Source organism: Scophthalmus maximus, chromosome 18 (genome assembly GCF_022379125.1).
Source record: "Scophthalmus maximus strain ysfricsl-2021 chromosome 18, ASM2237912v1, whole genome shotgun sequence".
Lineage (NCBI taxonomy): Eukaryota > Metazoa > Chordata > Actinopteri > Pleuronectiformes > Scophthalmidae > Scophthalmus > Scophthalmus maximus.
This window is the reverse complement of record NC_061532.1, coordinates 17,606,293-17,627,475: the sequence shown is the minus strand read 5'-3', so window position 1 is coordinate 17,627,475 and position 21,183 is coordinate 17,606,293. Positions and strand designations below refer to the sequence as shown.

Genomic DNA, 21,183 nt, shown 5'->3' with positions numbered 1-21,183 from the left:
CAGAGCGCTGATGAAACGAGATGTGCAACGCCGCAGTGATCGATAGAGAGTCTTAAAGGACCAGACGTACCTGGGCTTTTGCTTTCTGATTACTTACGCTCGTGCTCAAGTCAAGCTTAACTCAAACTTTTGCTTAAAACGTCGTCCAGGTGCAGGTTCTATCTAGATACATATGAACCACTGAAATTACAGAAAAGCAGAGGAAAACACAAGGAACACAAATGTACTATGGTCTATGTAAATTGACAGGCCACCATCGTGTCTTTGCCACGAGGGTTTTTTGTTTCCTGCATCCTTTTTTAAGTGAAGAAATAAATGAACAAAAAAAATCCTCACCGGTCCCCAGTCGGCTCAAAAAATCCCATTTGGAACTCTTTTTTTTAACTGGTTTTCATATCTGTTAGCAGCCTGACATCTGCATGTTTATCTAATATGCACGTCTCATATGAGACATAGTGTGTGTGTGTGTGTGTGTGTGTGTGTGTGTGTGTGTGTGTGTGTGTGTGTTTGTTCAGATGAGGTTTGTCGGAGAAAGGGGAAGGAAGAACGGGCAAATATATTCACGCGAATGACCAAATGTTTGCTCGCGACCAAACCTCGCCGGCCGCTGCCACCCCCTCTGTCGTGCCCCCAGCAGATTCCCCTTACACATGCAAGTGTTGTGGGAGGGAGACGGATGGGCGATCTGATGACTCCATTTATTATTCAGGCCCGGCTGTGTCTGAAGAGGGACGACGGGACAGCAGCGCAGGCGGAGAGAGAGAGAGTAAAGAGCCTGTGGTTACTAATGAGAGTTTAGCACAATGATACGACCGTGCCTCATGCATCTTTCATGCGTAAAGGCCCCGCATAAGTACACAAACACGAGAGGCTGCGCGACGCACCGCCGCGTGTACCGGCATTAATGACGCGTGGCGCGGTGAGTCTGCAGGCCAGCAGAGGATGTGATACTGTGGAAGACACTCGAGAGGTCTGTCTGGAAAAAACAATAATCTAGATGTTAGAAAGTGTAACATACTGATTCATGGTGTATTAAAAAATCTATCCAGGCAAAAAGATCTCAGAAATGCGGATATTTACAATGTAAGACGGAAAATATGCGTTGAATCAATTTCCTCATTTTAATGTCTTCTAAACAAAACGCCGTTCATACATATCACAGACAGTATTTACATGATATACAGTAAATGTACAACCTCTACCAGGTAACACAAGAGGGTAGAATAATGTTGAATTATTAAAATGGTAATAACAACGCGTTCCTACCCTACAGGGTCACGTAAAGTTTTCATGTCGGTGAGAACGACGTCTCGGTAGCTTCGCTCCAGTCGCTCCATGAACTCCAGGTAGTCGCTGACCTCGAAGCCCCGGATTGGTTCCTCCTGCAGGAGAGGAGAGTTGGACCAAATTAAAGGGGCATTCCACTGATATTTTTTCCTTTCTTTCTTAAAGGTCAGTTTACTCGTCATGGGGAGGGAGTAGTAAACAGTTGTAAAATGTAATCTGTGGCTCTGGAGGCTCGTCGCCCTCGTTGAAGTCTGAAGGTTACACGTGTATGACAGAAGGCCCGTGTTACACACTGGAGGCCTCGGAAGTCGGCGCTCCGAGCTCTGAAGTCGAGGTGTTGAATTTACTCCGACCTTCCGAGTCCAAATTCCGTCTCGGAGGTCGGCAATTCCTAGTTCTGAGACTGATAACCCTGACTCCCGAGCTCAGAGCTCCGAGTTCCGAGGTATAATGGAACGCAGCGTAACCAAAAAGATGGTCCATGTGGCATTATGGGAAATCTAGGATTTGAGGCCGACAAGTAATCTTCAGTTTGGACCTGACCACTCTGCTGTTTACACTATTTACCATCTGAATTCTGTATTTGATGTTTATACTGTATTTATTTCTCTCAAAGATTATTTTAAAAAAGACACTACTTTCTGCTGACATCCCCAAAATGAAATGCAAAAAAAACCAAACAAGCAGAGTGATTTCCGTCTTTGTCTCTCGCCCGTTCCTCTCAATTATGGAAGTGCAGTAATAACTTGCCGGAGCACCACTTTACTCGGGGAAAACTTTTTCCGCTGCCTCGTTGGTACTTTCAAACAGCGGATTGTTATTTCAACCTTCATCAACTCATTAGTTTTAATAAAAAGGGAGCTGCAGTTATTACAGCTTGAGGGGGGAAAAACTGAAGTGAGCGTCCTGAGACGCGGAGACAGAAGAAGCATCGCTCGCTTCCAATGTTTGAGCACCGAGGAAGAAGGTTGGCTTGCTTTATTATCATTCACTCTGTTAGGAGGTGACGCTGTGTGTGAATAATTCAATACGAGTCACTTTCATTGTGATGTTTTACATTGATTCATTCTATTTCAAAGTCACAAGAAATCAAATCAAAACTCCGCGATCGAAGGCTGCAACGTGCCAGTAAACAACCTCCTCACTTCGCGGTTCAGTTAATGAAGTTTCACGTGTGGCCAATTGCACACATGTATTAGATCTAATCTTAACTGTGCGAGAGACACGCACCAGAGCAGACAAAATACTTTCATTTGTCCCATTTGTACAGTGAGATGAGTTTTCATTTCGGCCGCCGTAATTGCTTCCCCGAGCGCCAGCGAGCATCTGTCGCGACGGCAGCCGACCTCCTCGGCAACGGAGCAGATACCTGCGATTGGTGCGCATTGCGTCGCAAGTGGCAATAATCAATTAGCAGCCTGGGAAGCGACGCACGCGGAAGACTGACTCTGCATTCAGGGGAACAAAACACCCCCGATTTCACCGGGTCAGGGCCTTTGAAAAACAAATACATAAATGAATGAGTAAATAGCTATGGCTTAACGACTCCTGCAACTTGTCAGCACTCTCCTCATTTTCTCTCATCACTTTGCAGAGTGCGTTTTTTAGGGGAAATATAATTCCAGCGGCTAAATTACACTGACAAGGACGCGGTGCGGTGAGAACACTGTCAATACTCTGAGAACAATTTAAAACACACTATGTCTGCGGCTCGTGGGGGGGGGGGGGGGGGGGGGGGGGTTCTCACCATCAAAATAATAAGTTGGCTCGGCTGCAGGACTCCACAGTCTCGTCTGCAGCACTGAAGTTGTGTTTCATTTAAATGGTGGGCGGACGATCAGACCACATTAACCTTTTCCTTTTTTAAAAGGACAAGTAGGAAAAAGCCGAATTCCCTCAGATCAGTGAAGGAGGAGGAAATGTCAGAGGGCAGATGTCGTTTTTAACTTGTCTAAAGTTCCACCAAAGTGATTTTTTTTCCTGCTCGCATAATTTCATCTGACTAGGGGGGGGGGGGAGGTCACAGACGAGCAGTAGATTTAGAGAAAAATGGAGCGTTTTGTTTTTTAATATTTAAAGGGGGCACATGGGGGCAACTAGTACCGAGTGGCGATCGTTCAGAGGTGCGGAGGACGCAATGTCAGGGGTGAAATGAGTTTTCAGTCTGATGGAGAACTCTGGGCTCTTTGAGATTATTCCCGGCCAGCATGAAATAAAAACCCTCTTTTAACGCTATCCTAATTTGTATTCTATGGTATTAAAACAAAACTGACAGGACACTACAAGTGTAACTTCTTTGATCCAGTGGAGTTAATAAAGTGTGGGGTTTACTGTCGGCAGCACAAGCGATAGAACTTCAGAGCTATTAAATCCACATTTTATTGGTGGTACATCAGTGGCGAGTACATGTAACAACTATTCCTCTTGTCAAAACACACTGAGTGTTCAAAAAAAAAAAAATCCAAAAAGCCTCCCACTGGGTGTTTGGCAGCGCCGTCCGATTCTTTTATCCCAGTGAGGATTTTTTGCCGAGTGAGATTAATCCTGAAGAATCATCAAAACTAAAGTTACTTACTTACTCACTGCCCGTTGGTTTAACCGCGGCCGGGAAAGCGGCGGCTGCTGACGCTGCGGGAAAGGAACCCGTGAAGGGGACCGGAGATAAGCAGCATAAATCACTCGGGAGAGTATTTTTTTGGTCCGTTATCTTCTCTGGGAAGAATTAAAAAAAGAGAAGAAGACGCAAGGACACGAGCGTATCGGAATTAAAGGTCTTAAGAAGTAATATGGATCCCGGACGTTTAACACAATGTATATTCGTTGCGTCGGGATATAATATTTTTTCCCGCTGAACAGGTGACACAAGCTGCTTAATGTCCCACACAGTCTCTCACAATGTCTTGGCCATTAGCTGTGCGAGGAGATCATTAGGTAAACTAATTAATGCATTAAGGCGGGTCCTCGCATGACAAAATGAGTGCTGCTAATGGGATTTATTACAAGACGTGATGTCGCTTCTGTTTGTTTGCCTGTCAGCAGGATTACGCCAAAAACTACTGAGCAGATTTGCCACCAAACTCATCGGGAAGTGGGGACGTGGGGTCACGAAAGAACCCATCAGAATTTGGGACAAAGGGGGGCGGATCAAGGATTTGTTTTTATCACGTCCTTTGACATTCTGCGATGTGCCTCCCCTCACCCTTTCCCCAGGGAACAATTCGTGGGTCTTAAAGGGAAAGGGATTGACTTTAAGGGGACTGTTGGCCATAATTCATTTAAAAAAGAGCAGCGCACAGCTCAAACAACAAATGTCACCGTTTGATTCCCCGCACCAGATTATAGCTACAAGCCAGGGAGGGTGTGTTTTACATTTTTTCGTCTGGTCTGTCTTTCTGTCTGCAGCATTTGTCAAAAAGTACAAAACCAATTTCCATTAAGTTCCGCGGCGGGGTCGGACATGAGCCGAGGAAGGATCCCGGACAATTTTGGGTGGATTCGGATAAAAGGGCGGATCCGGGATTTTTTTTCTTTTTCCTTCACTTTCTTTAATATACTTCTTATTAGTATCTCTAAAAACCCTTTAGCCCCAACTTGTAATGAAATGTCAAAGGTTGCTGTATGTCGGATACAAGTCCGCTCCGTGACCTCGGTCCAAGTGATGAGTATAGATGATGAAAGACGAGACGTACTGTATTGCTGCTGCTACTTTGTACTCCTGCGGTCTACTGTAAGTGCCAGATTAAAACACAACCGATTTACCATTGGACACGAAAAACCGCCATTATGTGCCGACACAAAAACATTTATTTAGCAGAATGAACAATGCAGAGAAGATGTGTACTGTGTATATATATATATGTTTACATTTTACGGAAAAACAATGTTTATTTTCTTGCTTCATTTTGTATCGTATTTGTGTTTTCTTTTTATTCATAGTTAACCACTGCAGACCTCAACTAGCTTTCTTTGTCATGAGGGTTTGATACTGACATTTCAGGAGTTCTTCTCCGTAATATCGGTATTGGCATCTGCCCACAAACATCCATATTAAAGCAACCTACAGTAGGTCAGTGATGATAAATACGTTGACTCAGAAGTCAGTATAACAAAAGTGAAGCTTGACTTGGGTTTGTGGTGTCATGTAGCCTCTGTCCGACACGTAACCCCCTCTCTCTTTTTCTGACCACTCTTCTCTCAGCACCTCAGCTTCTCCACAGTTGAGCTCCTCATCAGAGACAAAGCGATCGTAACGAGTCACTTGGCTTCTCAAATTTTAATTGAGATGAAATATAGATATACCCTCTGGTGAGAAAGGATATGTGCAAGTGTGTGACTGATGAAAAGAAAAGAAATGAATCCTTTCATACCACATCTGTCTGGGTAAAATACTTCACATTGTTCCCACAGCAGAGAAGGATGATAAGGTCGGCAGACGTAAAAACCGGCACGTCTAAAACTTTTAACGGTTCAGCTCAGAGCTCAGGACGACTCCGTCACACACACACACACACACACACACACACACACACACACACACACACACACACACACACACACACACACACACACACACACACACACACACACACACACACACACACACACACACACACACACACACACACACACACACACACACACACACACACACACACACACACGCACGCGCGTTGTCTCAAAGCTGTCTCCCGCTGCAGTATCTGATGCTACGGCTCATTAGAAGAACTTCCTCAGATAAGGCCTCCGTAACTGATCTTTTATTCACAGAAAACTGTCAGCGGTGGCTCATGGCGATGTTAACACCGGAGCTATCAGGCGGAGACGAGACGGACCGAATTGCTTAATGAGTAATGACGACGAGCGCTTTTCGCGTCAGGGGCCGCGCGTCTCCCCTCACAATGCCGGCGTCTAATGGCGCTCGGCGGTTTTAGTGATAGTCGACGTCCATTGAGAGTGCGACTTTTAGACCTCGTGTGAAATCTGCGGGGCCACTCTTCAACTCAACGCGAATATGTAACTCACCAAGCGGAACTAAACGTACTTTTTGAATTAGGCTTGTTTTCACTATTCCTCCCCCCCCCCGCAAAAAACACACCGTGGGCAGAGGTTTTGTTCAACAATTTTTGTTCAATTCATTACGGATGTGAATCGTGGACGAGTGCTGACGAGTCTCACAGCAACAACTGCATGCATAATAATTTAGAAGTAGCTGCAGCTGAGATGATAAAGAATTAGGGGCCACTCAGAGGTAACGTCTAAGAACCTGTGCGTGAAAACTTTGTCGCTTTCATTGGCGAAGTTGGAAAAAGTTGAGACTCTTTGACGTGTCCCAGAAAAAGACAGGCCGCGTGTGACAGTCATGACAATGTCATCTCAGACTCTTGGACTAAACTGTATAGATGTTGTTGTTGAAAAGGTGACAGCAGTTATTTTTGGCCTATTTTATCTTGTGCTGGGTGTGTATGTTGTTATCGTTCACTAAAAGTTTGGACTGGCCCCTGTACTGCTTTGTTCGACAAAACATATCATCAATAAAATGGTAAAATGACGTGAATGTATTTGTTTTGTTTTTTTGGACTGCGGTTTCCTCAGGTCAGAAGTTGTTACTAGTTGTAGCAGATACTGTATTTGATGTACAGTAGTTCATTTTCTGGGCCCTGTTGTGAAAATATATTTTATGCATTTGCAGATTGTCCCCATTTCCCGCTACTAATCTCCATCCCATTTTTGTTGAGATTCATTCTCACTCTCGACTTCAACCACCGCAGACGGAAAGGCGGCAGTTTTCGCTTCCAGTTTGTTATTTGGGTTCAATTCAGAACGGAATTTCACATAAACTCTGACAGGAGGTATCTGCCACTGATGCAGCGTCTCACCTTGAGGAAGACCTGCAGCTCCTGGGACTGCGTGCGCCGCAGGATCTCGGGCTGCAGGTGTTTGAAAACGGCCGTGCACATGTAGACCTGGTAGTCGGGGCCCATCACCACGCAGGTGGAGACGTAGTGGCAGATCTCCGTCCAGTCTAGATAGTTCCAGAAGCACTGGGTGAGCCAGTGGAGGCACGTCTGTGGAGAGGAAGACGAAAACGTCACGCGAGAATGCACCTGTCAACAGAGTATTACTGACCTCAACTTATTTTAATGTCGGCGGAAATCGATGCTGAGGCACAGCTGTGCACTTTTGTTTTTTTGTCTGAACAAGTCGTGTCTGTAAAAAAATCAATCTGCGGCTCAGCAACTTTGTATCAACTATGTATTGGGGAAAAAAACTAATGAAATGCATGATTACAAATTCATTTTAAGTCAACTGGCAATAAATACAGGAATGTTAATGCGTAATGGATTTCGCGCTTCGGAGACACAAGTCGGACCAGCGAACCTGCTGTGTAAAAGATAGCTGAGCAGGGGAGAGAGCTGTGCATGTGATGCTGCACACACACGGACGGCAGTGGACGACGAGGCAGTCGGCTGCCAGTTTTTAAATTGCATATTCCACGGAGGACCGATTAAATTTAAGTTTTTTTAAAGAAAAAATATTCATGCCTCATTAGTTGTGTGTTGTACAACGTCCCTTCACATGTTTTGATACAAGCTGTATTCCAACATGGAGTTAATGTAAAGTTTGACTTACGCCACATTTACTTAATCAGCTGACTCTGTTTCTCTGAAACAACCTTTCTGGAAAGGTGTTAAAATAAGATATGATAACTCGCAGCAGTCTTGACTACTGGGTTGGGATTAAGGGACAAAGAGACGAGCAGTGGCATCCTAATGTTTATTTCTCCGGCTGATGACTAAAAGTTTGGATTTGTGTTATTATTATTGCTGCGGCTCCACAAGGAGGATTATCACCTGTTCTCCGTTTTAAGAAGAAGAAATTGGCTTGTTTGTTTTTTACCTTCTGAAGACGAAAAGACTACTAAAGAAGGAATTACAATTTCCTGGCACCCTTTATAAGGGATGTTGAAATATTTCGCTGAAAAACAACAAACCTCATGCAGAGGGAAATGTCAGCGTGAATCATCCGTTGGGGAACATGCATGAGAACAAAAAACTTTTATGCCAATCCGTCAAATAGAGTTCCAATAAAAAAGACAACATGCTGACTATGTGCACATGCTCTAAAGTACATGGACTCGGAGGGGAGCAGCGTTTGCTACGGTCGGCGGAATCGACTTTTTTCGTTTTTTTGAGCAGAACTCTGCCGTTTTCCCCGATTATGATTTAACTACAAGCAGCGGCTTTGGATCTGATGGAGCATCTCGCCCTCATGTGCAGTTTTCCAAACATTGAACAGACAACAAACGGCGCTCACGCTGGGTTTTTAAACTAATTGTCGCGGAAATAATTAGCCACCGCCTTCACTAATGACACACGTCTGCTCAAACGTACAAACAAGCACCGCTTAGGCACCGTAAACATATTTGATTATTATTACCCCCCCCAGTTTAACTACGTTGAACATACCAACATGCTAATTGCCGTGTTGTAATAAAAACAGGGGAATGACTGGATCCACGCCATGTTTTTAATTTGCCTTTTGCCCTGTTTTTAAAGGCAAAATGTGCTATTCTCTGTGAGATAAAACTCAGCAGCCAAAGGTGAGTGTGACGTTATTCTTTTTTACTTTTTTAATCGTGCCACAAACAAGCTATTAGAGCTGTTACTAACCCGAGCTGGTGAGAAATCTGCTCCGAGAGATAATTCAATGTTCTTCGTCGCCTTTCGGTTTATTATTATACTGATATGATATAATATTTTTCATATTAACAACAGGTCAAATGACTGTGTAATATGTAGTATAAAAAATGTAATGCGACAGACACACAGAAAACTTCTAACCTTTCCGCAGTTTCTTTCAGCTCCGCAGAGCATTTTGGTCTGACGACTCACAACTTCATGTTAATAAAAGTAAGTAGTTCAAAAAAGGCTAATTTTTGCCTCTCAAGTATAAAGATTTTTATATCATTATTAAAAGTGATATGCGTTTTGCTCCGTTGGTGTGAAAAACAGACATTTTCTCATATCTCTCTTGACATTTTATAGAATCAATGATTGATGGATTCATTGACAAAACAAATGGCAGATGAATTAATGATTACAAAAATTGGAAATCTTTCGCCGCAGCCCTCTGCTCATTCAGTGGGTGAAGTTTAATTAACTCTTTGAATTGGTTGGTGAAAACTACTTTTCTGAGCCGTAATGACGTAATGTCAAGTGATATCAAGGATATTTATATTTATATTATATAAATTGGTACAGTGTGGAGAACGAGGACCACACTCACATTACTGCACCTGAATACACTTGTCTCGTGTTGTCTAACAGTCGGCTGTTTAAATATCTGGTTTCGTTTCTCCACTGCTGCTTTGTCGGGCTTTCAATGCTCAAACCTTTAGAATAGACATTTCCAGGTGGCCATTATCACTATGAAGAGCACAAAGATGAGCTGAATGTGAACTTATCACTTCACCCCGGAGACGGCTCCAGGTTCTGGATCTTTGATGCTAACGCGGCGGGGCCTTATAGGCGTCGCTGCTGCCGTTCCATGCGCGAGCTTCATCTGTCAAATGTCGACACGCACAGAAGACGACGGGATAAAACACAAAGAGCCGAGGTGGAGAAAAGGTTTCGACGTGAGACGCCTGTGTCGAAAGAATGAAGTGCCGAGGAGCGAATATCTAACTCTAACAGATTTGACGTCAAGGCTGGATTTTGGTATTTTGAAAGTAGGATAAAAAGCTAAATCCTTTACAGGGCAACCAAATGCGTGGTTATAAAAGGTTTTTGGCATTTTATTGAATATTAAAGAAAACAGACTGCTGTCTGTCTTTGTGTTGTCGATGATGAAACGTCCAGCTCCCTTTATTCTCTTCTCCATTAGCTGTCACAAAAGCACTGAAGTGTTGATCTAAGAGGCTCGGCATGAAATGGAAATGAATGGTACAAAGATGCTAAAGCAAGATTTTTAAATATTTGATTAAAAATCAACCGCCAGCAGTCGAGACAGAAACTGTACCGTCTTCAGACTTCACCAGTCTCAACTCCCTGCGAGTTGACGCCTGGTTGAATAATGCATTGGCTCGCGCGAAGCACGACAATTTCACTGAAACAAATCTTCTCAAAATGAACTGACCCAATTAAAGCCCGAAAAATCCTCAGTTCTCCATAATGGATGGGAGAACAACGTGGCCCTCCTCAAAAAATGGTGGGATTCTTTTTTTAGTTTGTAATATAAGACTGACAAAAATAACTACATCACACATCGACTCTACACATTAATATAAGTGTAACCAGTGGTTCATAATGAGAGCATGGCGAGTAACAATGGACTTCTCATCACGCAACCTACACTTTGATTCTGGCACTCTAAGAATCCCGCGCCATCGATCCCTTGTACTCTACCTGCGATGGGGTGAAGCCGGACATCCTGAAGGCGGCGTGCACCAGAGGCACCTCGGCTTTCAGCAGCATTTCCACGTAGTGCGCCGTGCACCAGTAGACGGGAGGGATCCCCGACTCAGCCGTTTCCACGGCGACGTGGACCTGTCAGGACAAACAAGACGGGCACTTCACCTTGATCCGGGAGGGCCTCAGGATTCGTTGTGGAGCTATGTATCTTTAAATGATGTGTGATATTGCCTACCCCACTGGCAACAACAATAGAAATGACAATAACAAGCTCCGTGTGTTGTGTTCAGCGGCCGGTGTAGAGGTGAAACAGTCCGGAATACTTGTGAGTAATGGAAATGGAGCGAGCAGGCAGCTCCCTGCTTACTTTGGCCACTGCCTCTTAATTATTTGTGCCCTTCTCTGTTTTCCGGGCTATTGACCATATCGACCGCGCTGTGTAGTCGGAGGATAACGGCAGTGCGGAGGAACGGCGCGTCGTAGCACACGTTTTTCGGTCGAGTCCAACGGGGCCGTGATTGATTCAGACGAGGGGCGCAAGACGACAGAGGCGGTGATGACGGTGAAACGTAATCTCGCCCACCTCGGCTCTCGGCCTGCAATTTAGAGCGATTGAGAGTTGACTTCATTTCAGACTTCTTCCTCTCAGTTAAGCTGTTCATTTGACCCTTTTCTGTTCTCCCCTTCATTTATCTCTGTCACCTTCCTCCTCGCACCACTCTCCTCTCTCAGTTCAGAGGTTTTTTCTATTTTTTCACCATACTGAAAAACGTCGTTACGATTCATCATCGTCCTCTTCATTTATTCTCCTTTTCTTTGCTGTGACAGTTGAAAAAGCTGTATATGGAAAAAAAAACGAAAAAAAGTGGAGTTGAAAGGAGGACATTTGAAGGTTTGTTTCACATGACACTTCTCTCACAATTAAAATGAAGAAGGTTCATAATGTGAATCCAGTCCACCTTATACGTTCTCCTCCTTTTTTTATATAACCTAATCAAAAACCTCTTTTTCCATTTTAATATTACATTTGTGGGAAGCTGTTACAATTTTGAAAGCTGAAGATTTTCGCCTTCCTGTAAACGTAACAAATCCCTGCAAATGCTATAGCTATTACATTTGCGTGAAATAACGCTTGTAGTAGGAAAACTGCTATTACGTTTGTGGGATTATTACACTAACAGCTACAGTTTGGTATCATGTATCTGGTCTATTACGTTTGTCGTGTCAAAGTGCCCAGAATTTAGTGGTTCAAAAGTAACTGGACACTAAATGTTTCTTCAGCAGCGGCTCTGTGTCACTTCACTTCAATGTTCTGTACTTGAACATGTACATGAAAAGAACGACACGTAATAAAGACACAATTAAATAGATAATCAATGTCTTAAATAGGGGAAGAAATGTCTAGAATGAAGAGTCAAGAGAATAGAATAAATTAAAATGGAGGATAACAGAGATGACGGAGAGCTGAGAGTTTAGATTAGACTGTTGGTTTGTACTAAGGTGTTTTCCAACCTACATTTTGCTGCTATTTCAGGCTTCTACGGTGCGACATGAATGCAAATTTAAATCCTAGCTTTGGATATTTCTTTCTGTCTGTGTGTAAATGTACTCATTGTCCTGTTGTGGTATTTGCATGGATGCATTATGCTCACAGACGCATGTATCCCCGCAGGCCAGATGAACGCGGAGGTGAGCAGCGAGGAGAGGCCGAGCAGCAGACGCAGAGACCGGTCCGCATCTCCGGCCATGATGAGGAAAACCGTGGAGGCCAGCCAGTCGTGGCCCGGGTAACAATCCTGCCGGGCGACTGGCGGACGGAGTTAAAGGGCCTCAGGGCAACGTTGAATTGTGGCTCGTCGGCAATAAACAAAAACGCACACCTGTGGACTGCAGCATTCAATTTTCAAATGAAACCTACTGTACTGTAAAACAAATTGAAATGGCAACAGCTTCAATCGAGAGGACGACCCTGAACATACCATCTCATCTGAACTAACAGCCTCTGCTGTTTATTAGCACTGAACGTTCCACAGGGCTGTAAATTAATGTGTCATAAAACAAATCGGACCAACGTGATCTGAGAGATCATTTCTGTCAACAGCAGGTGGGTTTGAATTCATTCAAACATAACGCCAAGACAACATAATTAGATAAATATTATATTGTAAGGCTGAAATACAGTAAAAGACCTTCAGTTAAGATTTTGTTGTGAAATTTCGAATGTGATCGCAATGCGAGAGGACGAGCTGGTTGGTTTGACGACTCGTCTCAACCCCTCAACGGCATCACCGCATGCTCTTTGAGTCTGATTGATGGAGGAACCCTCATCTATTAATAACGCACCGACTGTCAAGACGTCACACTCGTAAATGATAAAGAATAATAAATATAAAGAAGCCCAAAAGGAATGAGAGCATTTTTCATTTACCATTCCTAAATAACATGAAACTGGGAAAAGCTCGCAGTGAGAAAAAAAAAATACAAATATTATTCAACAACCGCTTTCCTTTTAAAATCAGCGCTTTGTTTTTGGATTTCCTACTTTTTAACTGTGAATAACTCAGTTATCTACGTCTTCAGTGGGAATGAATCATCAGTCAAAAATATTATCAAAATCGCACGGTGGCCAAGTGAATTATCCAAATGGCGAAAACTTCAGTTTTTTGATAAAGGTCACGATTATTACTCATTGTTACAGATGATGGCCCAACTTATTGATCATATTCTCCGGATGTGAGAGAACATGCTTGTCTGTTACCCCAACAAAAAAAATCATCTAATTTTCATTCTCATATTCTTTTTCCAGTGAACGTTAAATCCCAAAATATATTTTTCTTGCATCTCATTAAATGAAACCACGTGGGTGTGGTTGAAAGGTGTCTTTACATCTTTTTTATAGTATATTATATACTGTACACTACAATTTACACCTGGTGAAGCTTTGTCAATATATTCACCACTCACACATCCTTAAGAATGACATTTTCGATGCATGAATGAATGAAGAATGCAGATACTATTTACATCACTCAATACATATCTGTATTAATTTAAGGGAGTCCAAGAAAACAAAATTTCAAAGCAAAAGTCAAATACTTTCCGCAGCTGCGGTATGTGTGTATGTACAGAAAAGGATACCGAGGTCCGACGAAGGTTTGATTCTCTGCGAGGACAAGAAGACCTTCAGGTGCTTCATGAGCAGCGTCAAGTCGTGCGCCGCGTCGTCCCTAAGCAGCTCCAGGTATCTGCCGTACCTGTGGACACGAGACGACAACAGACATAACCTACTTTCGAATTGCATCACTTGCGTCGAACCCAAATAATGTATGTAAGATTTTATGTTGACTGGAGATTTATGTCATGGAAAATATTCTGTTTTTCAATTTAAAAAGAAAAGAAGACATGGTGCTCTGTGGGTATAACGCTCACATGCTGCGTTATTTTGATGCCAAAAATGCTAACGTGACACAAGCATGACACGAAGCTCCCTTCAGGGAAGGTGTCATTATGTCCACCGCGTAACGCAGCAGCAGGGTGAACTTAAAGGACGGAGACGAGCAGTGTGGGAGCAGTAACACGGGTCAGGGGGCCTGCTTATGGAAAAACAAAAGAATGGACAAAGTACAGTTTGATGCACAATGGCTTCATTAGAGTGAAAACAGAGCAGCGGGAGATCACATACACACCTTTGTCAAGTGTGTGTGTGTGTGTGTGTGGGGGGGACGGGGGGTCTAATACTGGGAACATAAGGGGGGATAATATCCACAGTTCATAATGTCGCCCCTGAGCGTTAATCTTCCCAGAATCAAACAGTGCATCCTCTGCGGGGAAAAAAAAAAAGATTTAAAAATTGACGGTATATCACATCTCCGGCGGTGTGAAGGAAAAATGGAAATGGAACCAGAAATTGGCACAAACAGTAGTTGTGTCTCTACAGCAGGTCCTGCAGTAAGTTTCATGAAGTGTGTGAACGAGTTCCAAGATCTCGCGGCAGATTCACCGTCCGAAGACTTATGGTCTTTAATAAAACGCGAGCGTGAGCTACACAACCGCACACACCTGAGACACGTGTCGATCCCCAGCTGTTCCACAGATGACAACACAGCGCTCTTCACGCTCCTCTCCTCCTCCTCCTCCTCCGCTGCAAAAAAAACACAAAAACAAGAAGATATAAAAAAAAAAGAGAGAGCTGGTTATTATCAAGCAAGGGGAAAAATACCCGGAATGTGGATGGAGGTTATCGGCGACAGGGTGCAACATGTCCGAGGAGAGAACGGCGGAGAGAACGCGTGGCAACACGCCACTTCATTTTCCAGCTGTCAGGCGTTTGATTGTGATGTTTTCAAGGCGCGAGCGGCATCGAGGTGGTCGCTCCACCGTTGGTCATTTAACGGTGCTTTCGGGGGCCGCGTCCTGACCCCGTGATTTAAGTGAGTGTGATGAGAAGGAAAATGACAGCGTGAACTTCTGAGCCTTGTGAGAAAAGCTCTGTATCTCAGGACTGAGGGAGCGCGGAGCTGGAGTCCTGCAGTGACACACTGAAAAACACTGGCGCAGCTTTAGGTTTTCCACATGCCAGCCAGCTTTGTACAGACTCTCGGAGCCATCCCCCCCCCCCCCTTCCAGCTGCTCTCGTGGGCTCTTTACTTAGCTCCATTAAGTGGTGTAGAATCGTAAAAATATATTAGCTTTCTTCGGATTCTCCAGTTGTAATCGCGCGTGTGTGAGTGAGGGGCGAACGACGAATGGAGCAATAACGGCGGCAAGGAGTGATATTTTGTGTCGGGAGACGTTTCCTCCGCTTCTCCTGGCTTTGGGGAAAACGGATGTTATTATATTGTGTGTGTGTAATGGATCTCCTGCTCCAGACAGTTTTTGCGCTGAGATTATGAGGAGTATTATCCAAGGCGGCTTCCGTGGCGGGGGGGGAAAAAAAACAACTTCAAATCCAATTTACGGACTAATGGTGCAGAAATGTGCGAGGGGGGGGAGGGGGAGGGGGCACACGATAATACGGGCGGCTGCGATCTACACATCGGAGTGATAATTCAACGTTGTTACCGTCGCAGAAATCAGATGGGCAATTCGGATTAATAACAGGGCATCAAATATCATATTAATTGAGAGAAAATAGCTTTAGATGAGGGCACGAGGCAGCGCCGGGACAAGTGGTTCCGTATCTCCTCTCTGCTCACATATTAACATCTCTAAAAACCTCTGGCTGATGGCAATTACTGTCTAATGAAGATGAATGCCCTCTTGTTGTATTTATTTCATCCCTGCCTCCATTCCTCTCTCTCTTCCCGTGCCGCCGCCGCCATCGGCGGAGTCTATTTCACAGTTTTTTTTAATAACTATAATCACCGCCATTTAAGTTTTGCTTTAAAAAGAGCCACTCTTGAAAGAACGACGTCAGCCGCTGCTGCTGTTAATTGCCGAGCAATGCGAGAGTGAAAGTTGTGAACAGGGATGTGGCGGGAATCTGCAGCTCCGGAGTTGATTTCGGATTCCGGAATCTTCGCATGGTGCGATGGTGCTTTAGATAAATGAGAACACGAAGAAATCTCGAGGATAAAGAAGGGCCTGCAGAGTTAAGGGCTCAGGAGAGCGAGTCCATCGTTGTATCACACATATTAAGAGGAAATCCTTTAAGAGGAGCGTCTACAAGGAGCTTGCGCAAATTGGCTCCTGAGCACGAATGTGAAATTTAGGTTTATACATTTTTAAAAATAATAAATACAGCGTGTGACACACGTGGAAGCTCCAAAACAATTGAGCCAGTGGATTTTTAGATGACATCGTCATGTAAAACATGAAAAAGTCCTAGTGTTGAGCTAAGCTAAACTAAGATAAACTAGGCTGAGTCGAGAGTCGAGAGTGAAATGTCAAATATTATATTTATTTATTTAAGACAGTAGATCCCAACCCAGGCATCAGTTTGATTCACAATTATTTATTCATTTTTCAGAGATTGCTTTTTTGTGAAATATTGGCCTCGAGTGGTTAGTTAAATCAAAAACGCCATTGAGGTTTAATCTTTAGCAATGGCTCGTAATTTATAAACGTATCATATGCTTGAATGTAAAATGAAATGAATTGAAATTTTAAATGAAGCTAATGTGAAGAAGTAAAAGACAAAACATTTCCCTCAGATTAAGTAGTGAAAAAAAATGTTAAACTGCTTTTTTAAGTAATTCACATTGTAGGAATATATATTTTATTTTGAATTTTCTTAAATTTTTCGACAGATTGCTAATAATTGAGTGAGAAAATAGTGCAACATTATATTACACATGCTATAATGTCAGTAAAGGTTGTGTTTTTCCAGGTATTTTTGCTCTTCACCTCGCAAACAGTCTGAAGAGAAAGCGCTTTAACCAAAAGGGAAATGTAATGGAAAACAAAACAGAGCTTTGAATTCGGATTCATTTGAGAAAGTGCAGGTCGCCGCCGCCTGAGCTATTTAGATGTTACAGTAGCGTCAAATGTGCTCTCTTTTATTTCTGGCCACACAAATTGAACTGGGGCAGGTGAAATAAATGAGGTTGCCGTGCGGCCGCCTGCCGGAGTCGTGGCCATGAAGTGTGAGGAGAAGATACAAGTCCCAACCAGCGCAGTGACAGAGGTTAATACTTGGCAATTGAGTCGGCTCTCCCCCGCACAATGGTAGCACTCAAGTAGGACAGAGTGACTGAGGACCGCTGGCAACGTCAAAATGTCAATCAAACACACACGTGTGCCCACCGCCCACTCCCCCAACACACACACACACACACACGTGTGTGTGTGCGTGTGTGTGCGTGTGAAATAGAAAGGACACCAGAGAACCTCCATCCCAAATAGATAGATGTGGAGACGCAGCGTAACATGGTGATTTCGTAACAGCTTCTCGGTGTGAACATTTTCCATGTGCCGAGGATTTCTATTAACACGTATAACGAAAAACAAATCGCTCACATGAGACGTCTAATCGTGTGGTTATACAACAAGTTACGTTTTTTTTCTTGTTGAAGGTTATTTATTTATTTACTATTGCTTGTCGTTTTGTTCATTTGGGTGACTGACTATTTAGAACAATGTACTATATAACCTTCATTACTTGTTGTATTAAACATGCAGCAACATGTTTTTTTATTTAAACCGTGGCAAATATTAATATTGCAAAAATGTCCTGAAAGGTTTTGTCAAGGATGACATTTTATATAAAGGGTTGAAAACTATTATTTTTTTTACCACTTATAAGACACAGAGACAATATAACACAACACACTTTTAGTTTTAGATACAATACTTTGATAATCTATTTTCATGTCATGGTCCGTCTACATTGTACATCCATCCATCAAGCTTCATCCTTGGTTATGTATTATTTGCGGAGGGAGCCAGAGCCAAAGATCTATATTGTATTAGGCCATATTGAAGAAAAAAGAAAACTTGAGAATAAAGTCATGATAATACAGGAAGAAGGTTATAATATTAAAATAATAAATTCATAATTTAATGAGGAAAACATATTATAGAACTTATTGCTAAAAGTCTAAAATGAGAAGAGGGATATAAAAGGATTTCAGAGATATTAAAATACTGAATACCACTGCAGTCCGTAACCAGAAGAGGAATAAACACGTCATGCTTTTGGACGGTACCAACATCAATTTATGAGGCAAAGATTTATGATGATGCCTTCATCTGCTCAGACGAGATGCCATGAGAGGAACTGTACTGTACGACTACTTGGATCCAACTGGACAGGAAACCGGTCACATCTCTAAACGCGAGCAGAGCCAAACTTTCCATCACAATCAGCAGACGTCAATAAAAAAACAGCTGATCTTTTATCCTCCGTTCAGGCTTTCGGGGTTATTATTATTATAATTTAATCACTTTTTTATTACACGTAAATCATCAAGTGTTTCGGCATTTCAGTGCGAGTGAATAAGGGGATGCCACATAGTGTAAACCGCTTCGAGTGGGTCCATTAGACTAGAAAAGCACTAAAATAAATACAGTCTCTTTATCGTTTACTGTAAGTGCACTTGCCGGCTACTGTACAACAGGACTAAGTGTTAAAAGCTTAAGATTTAATGTAAAACAATGAAACAATGACTCAAATCTGTTATGAATGGACTGGAACAACTCATGAACTAACTCTGAGCTTTTGTGTAAAATGGGAAAAAATCATTTTAGTTTTTTTACTTTGACATGACTTTTTTACAAGCACCCAATATTAAGCAAAAAAAAAAAAGTATTTAAGTAATTATTCACACCTGCAATGACAAATTACTTATTATTTTCTGACACTAATAATGTTGTCGTCATGCAGGAAACGAGCTATTACCATAGGGGATTCATTTGCATAAAAGTCAATTAAAGTGCGAGAGTCAAATTTAATGTGCCGCAGTAATCGCCCCGCAATGTTTTTAACCGCTGAGCGAGGTGCTAGTTTTACGGAGACCTACGCTGACAATACTCACAGTAATAGTAATCATAGTTGTTGCCTGGTTACTCTTCATTATAACTGTGTGTGTCTATTCATTTCTAATTCCACAGAGTTTGGAAGAAGCAGCTGACCAGACGACACTTCTTCGCTTAACTTCTCTACATTAATCAAACATTTCTGCTGATGTTATTCATAATGTTGCCATTGTGCGCCACATAAAGATATCAAATATAGTTTTGTCATCATTTTCAATGATGGGTTGTTTGAAACATAAAGTACAGAGACATCTGAAACACTGCTGAGGGTATGATTATTTAAATTAATTTTTAAAAAAACCATCATGTTAAACTTGATTACAATTGCATTCACTCTTAACAATTTTCCAGGTGAAGTGAACTTAATCTGGTTTGGTAAAATAATATTTCAACTACTAGCACTTCATTACCTTTAGGAAAATGTACAATTTGCAAGATAAGGTTTTCACTAATTTGCAACTGTTCTCTCTGGCTGCTCTCCGGATGGTTCATTTCTTTTGCCCACTGGCTAACAAAACAAGCCAGCCTATGCTTAAATCAATATCTTGCTTGATTTTGGAAACATAACAAATCTTATCGTGGGGGTGAAAAAATAAAATAAAACTCTGCTCTGAAAATTTGGAAGAACCCGTCGTCCCCAGAGACCAGATCCAGCCTCCGCACAACACTGTCAACTAGAAGAGCAGAACCCTTTCACAACCCACCCAACTACTTCAGTTCTCCGGAGATATCCCGAGGTTAAGGTCAACGGTTTTCTTCCCCTAAGAAAATTTTTTTAAAAATCCTTTCTGGGTCACCTGACATTTTGCCAGAAGCTTACGTCCTCAGACCTCCTGATACCAGAGTGCCGATTCAGTGAATCCCTTGAGCTGACAAGTGCAGAAGGACTTGACTCACCCTGCCACGCAGGAAACCTTCCTCTCAAGGGGGAGTTAAAGACCCGCACGTTAGTCAAACCTATTTTTAACGACATTAACATTTTCAAATCACAATTTTTTTCCTCCGAAGGACAAATGACACCCCACTATCCCAGGTGCTCCATTCAGGTCCACTGCCCAAACAGCTGAGCTCAAAGTATATCATTATTTCTATATAAAGATTTCCCGAGCTGCTCCCCTGGGATTTCCTTTCTATTGCACATTTTCAACTTCTTTAGTTTTTTTTATACCGTTTGGTTTTGCCTCACTTTTACTTTTGCACTATTTAGAATGGATTTATTGTATAAATTAATTTTTGTGTACCTGTGTGTAGCTGATTTTTCGATTTTCTCTGTATGTCTGGAAAATATTGCAGAAATGAATGAATATTGTTGACTTTATACCACATACCTGTGGTTGGGAATCACTTCTCTTCCAGATGTTCCCCGTTCATCCTGAATATCAGTGTCCAAGACATTTAAGCAGGCAACAATTTATTTATATATATCAACGTGGATCCTTGCTCCCTTTAACTATATGGTTTCTACCGCTCTACCTCTTGCACAAGCTTTGGGTGTTGGTATAGGGCAGTGGGTTACCTGCCGACTTTGGTTCAGAAGCTCGGGGGTTCAATTGTGTCTATGTTCCCTCACCCTGTGTTCCCTCAGCCCTATGTTCCCTTATCCCTATGTTCCCTCAACCCTGTTCCCTCAGCCCTAACCCTGACATAGGGTATTGTAAGTCGCCCTTTGGACAAAAGCGTCAGCTAATATAGAGGCAATATAACAAGCTAAATGAAAGGTGGGACTGAAAAACAGAGCTCAGCGATCTCCCACCGGTATCAACTAGGAGAGTAACCGAAACAGAGGAGAAGACAGAAGTTAGAATTATGTCCCAAGTACAAAGGCAGTGGTGTGGCATCGATCCACGGAGCGTCCTTTCTTTGTCTAAATCGTTAACGGGGAGAAAAAAACAAAACAAACAACTGAATGTGTGTTTGCTTGTCTCCACTGACCTTTGTACTGAGCCGGAGAGAAGAAGCGCTCTGCGGAGGCTAAATGAGCCACGACCTTGTCCAGAAGGTCGGCCAGCAC

General features: G+C 42.7%; 1 protein-coding gene across 5 annotated transcripts in view; it reads right to left on the bottom strand.

The window, feature by feature from the left end:
• Positions 1–1,102: 1,102 nt before the first annotated feature.
• tbc1d32 (TBC1 domain family, member 32) overlaps positions 1,103–21,183 on the bottom strand; it is a 47,816-nt gene continuing 27,735 nt past the window's right edge. For 3 of the 5 annotated variants that reach the window (XM_047328759.1, XM_047328760.1, XM_047328761.1), the window contains 8 exons: positions 21,105–21,182; positions 15,492–15,498; positions 14,757–14,837; positions 13,836–13,951; positions 12,350–12,504; positions 10,692–10,832; positions 7,164–7,352; positions 1,103–1,382 (listed from right to left, as the gene is read on the bottom strand). In XM_047328759.1, the coding sequence (XP_047184715.1) occupies positions 1,263–1,382; positions 7,164–7,352; positions 10,692–10,832; positions 12,350–12,504; positions 13,836–13,951; positions 14,757–14,837; positions 15,492–15,498; positions 21,105–21,182 (887 nt within the window). In that variant the 3' untranslated portion in view covers positions 1,103–1,262. Of the gene's footprint in view, positions 1,383–7,163; positions 7,353–10,691; positions 10,833–12,349; positions 12,505–13,835; positions 13,952–14,756; positions 14,839–15,491; positions 15,499–21,104; position 21,183 lie in introns of all 5 variants that reach the window. The other 2 variants (XM_035618128.2, XM_035618129.2) reach the window with 1 other exon arrangement.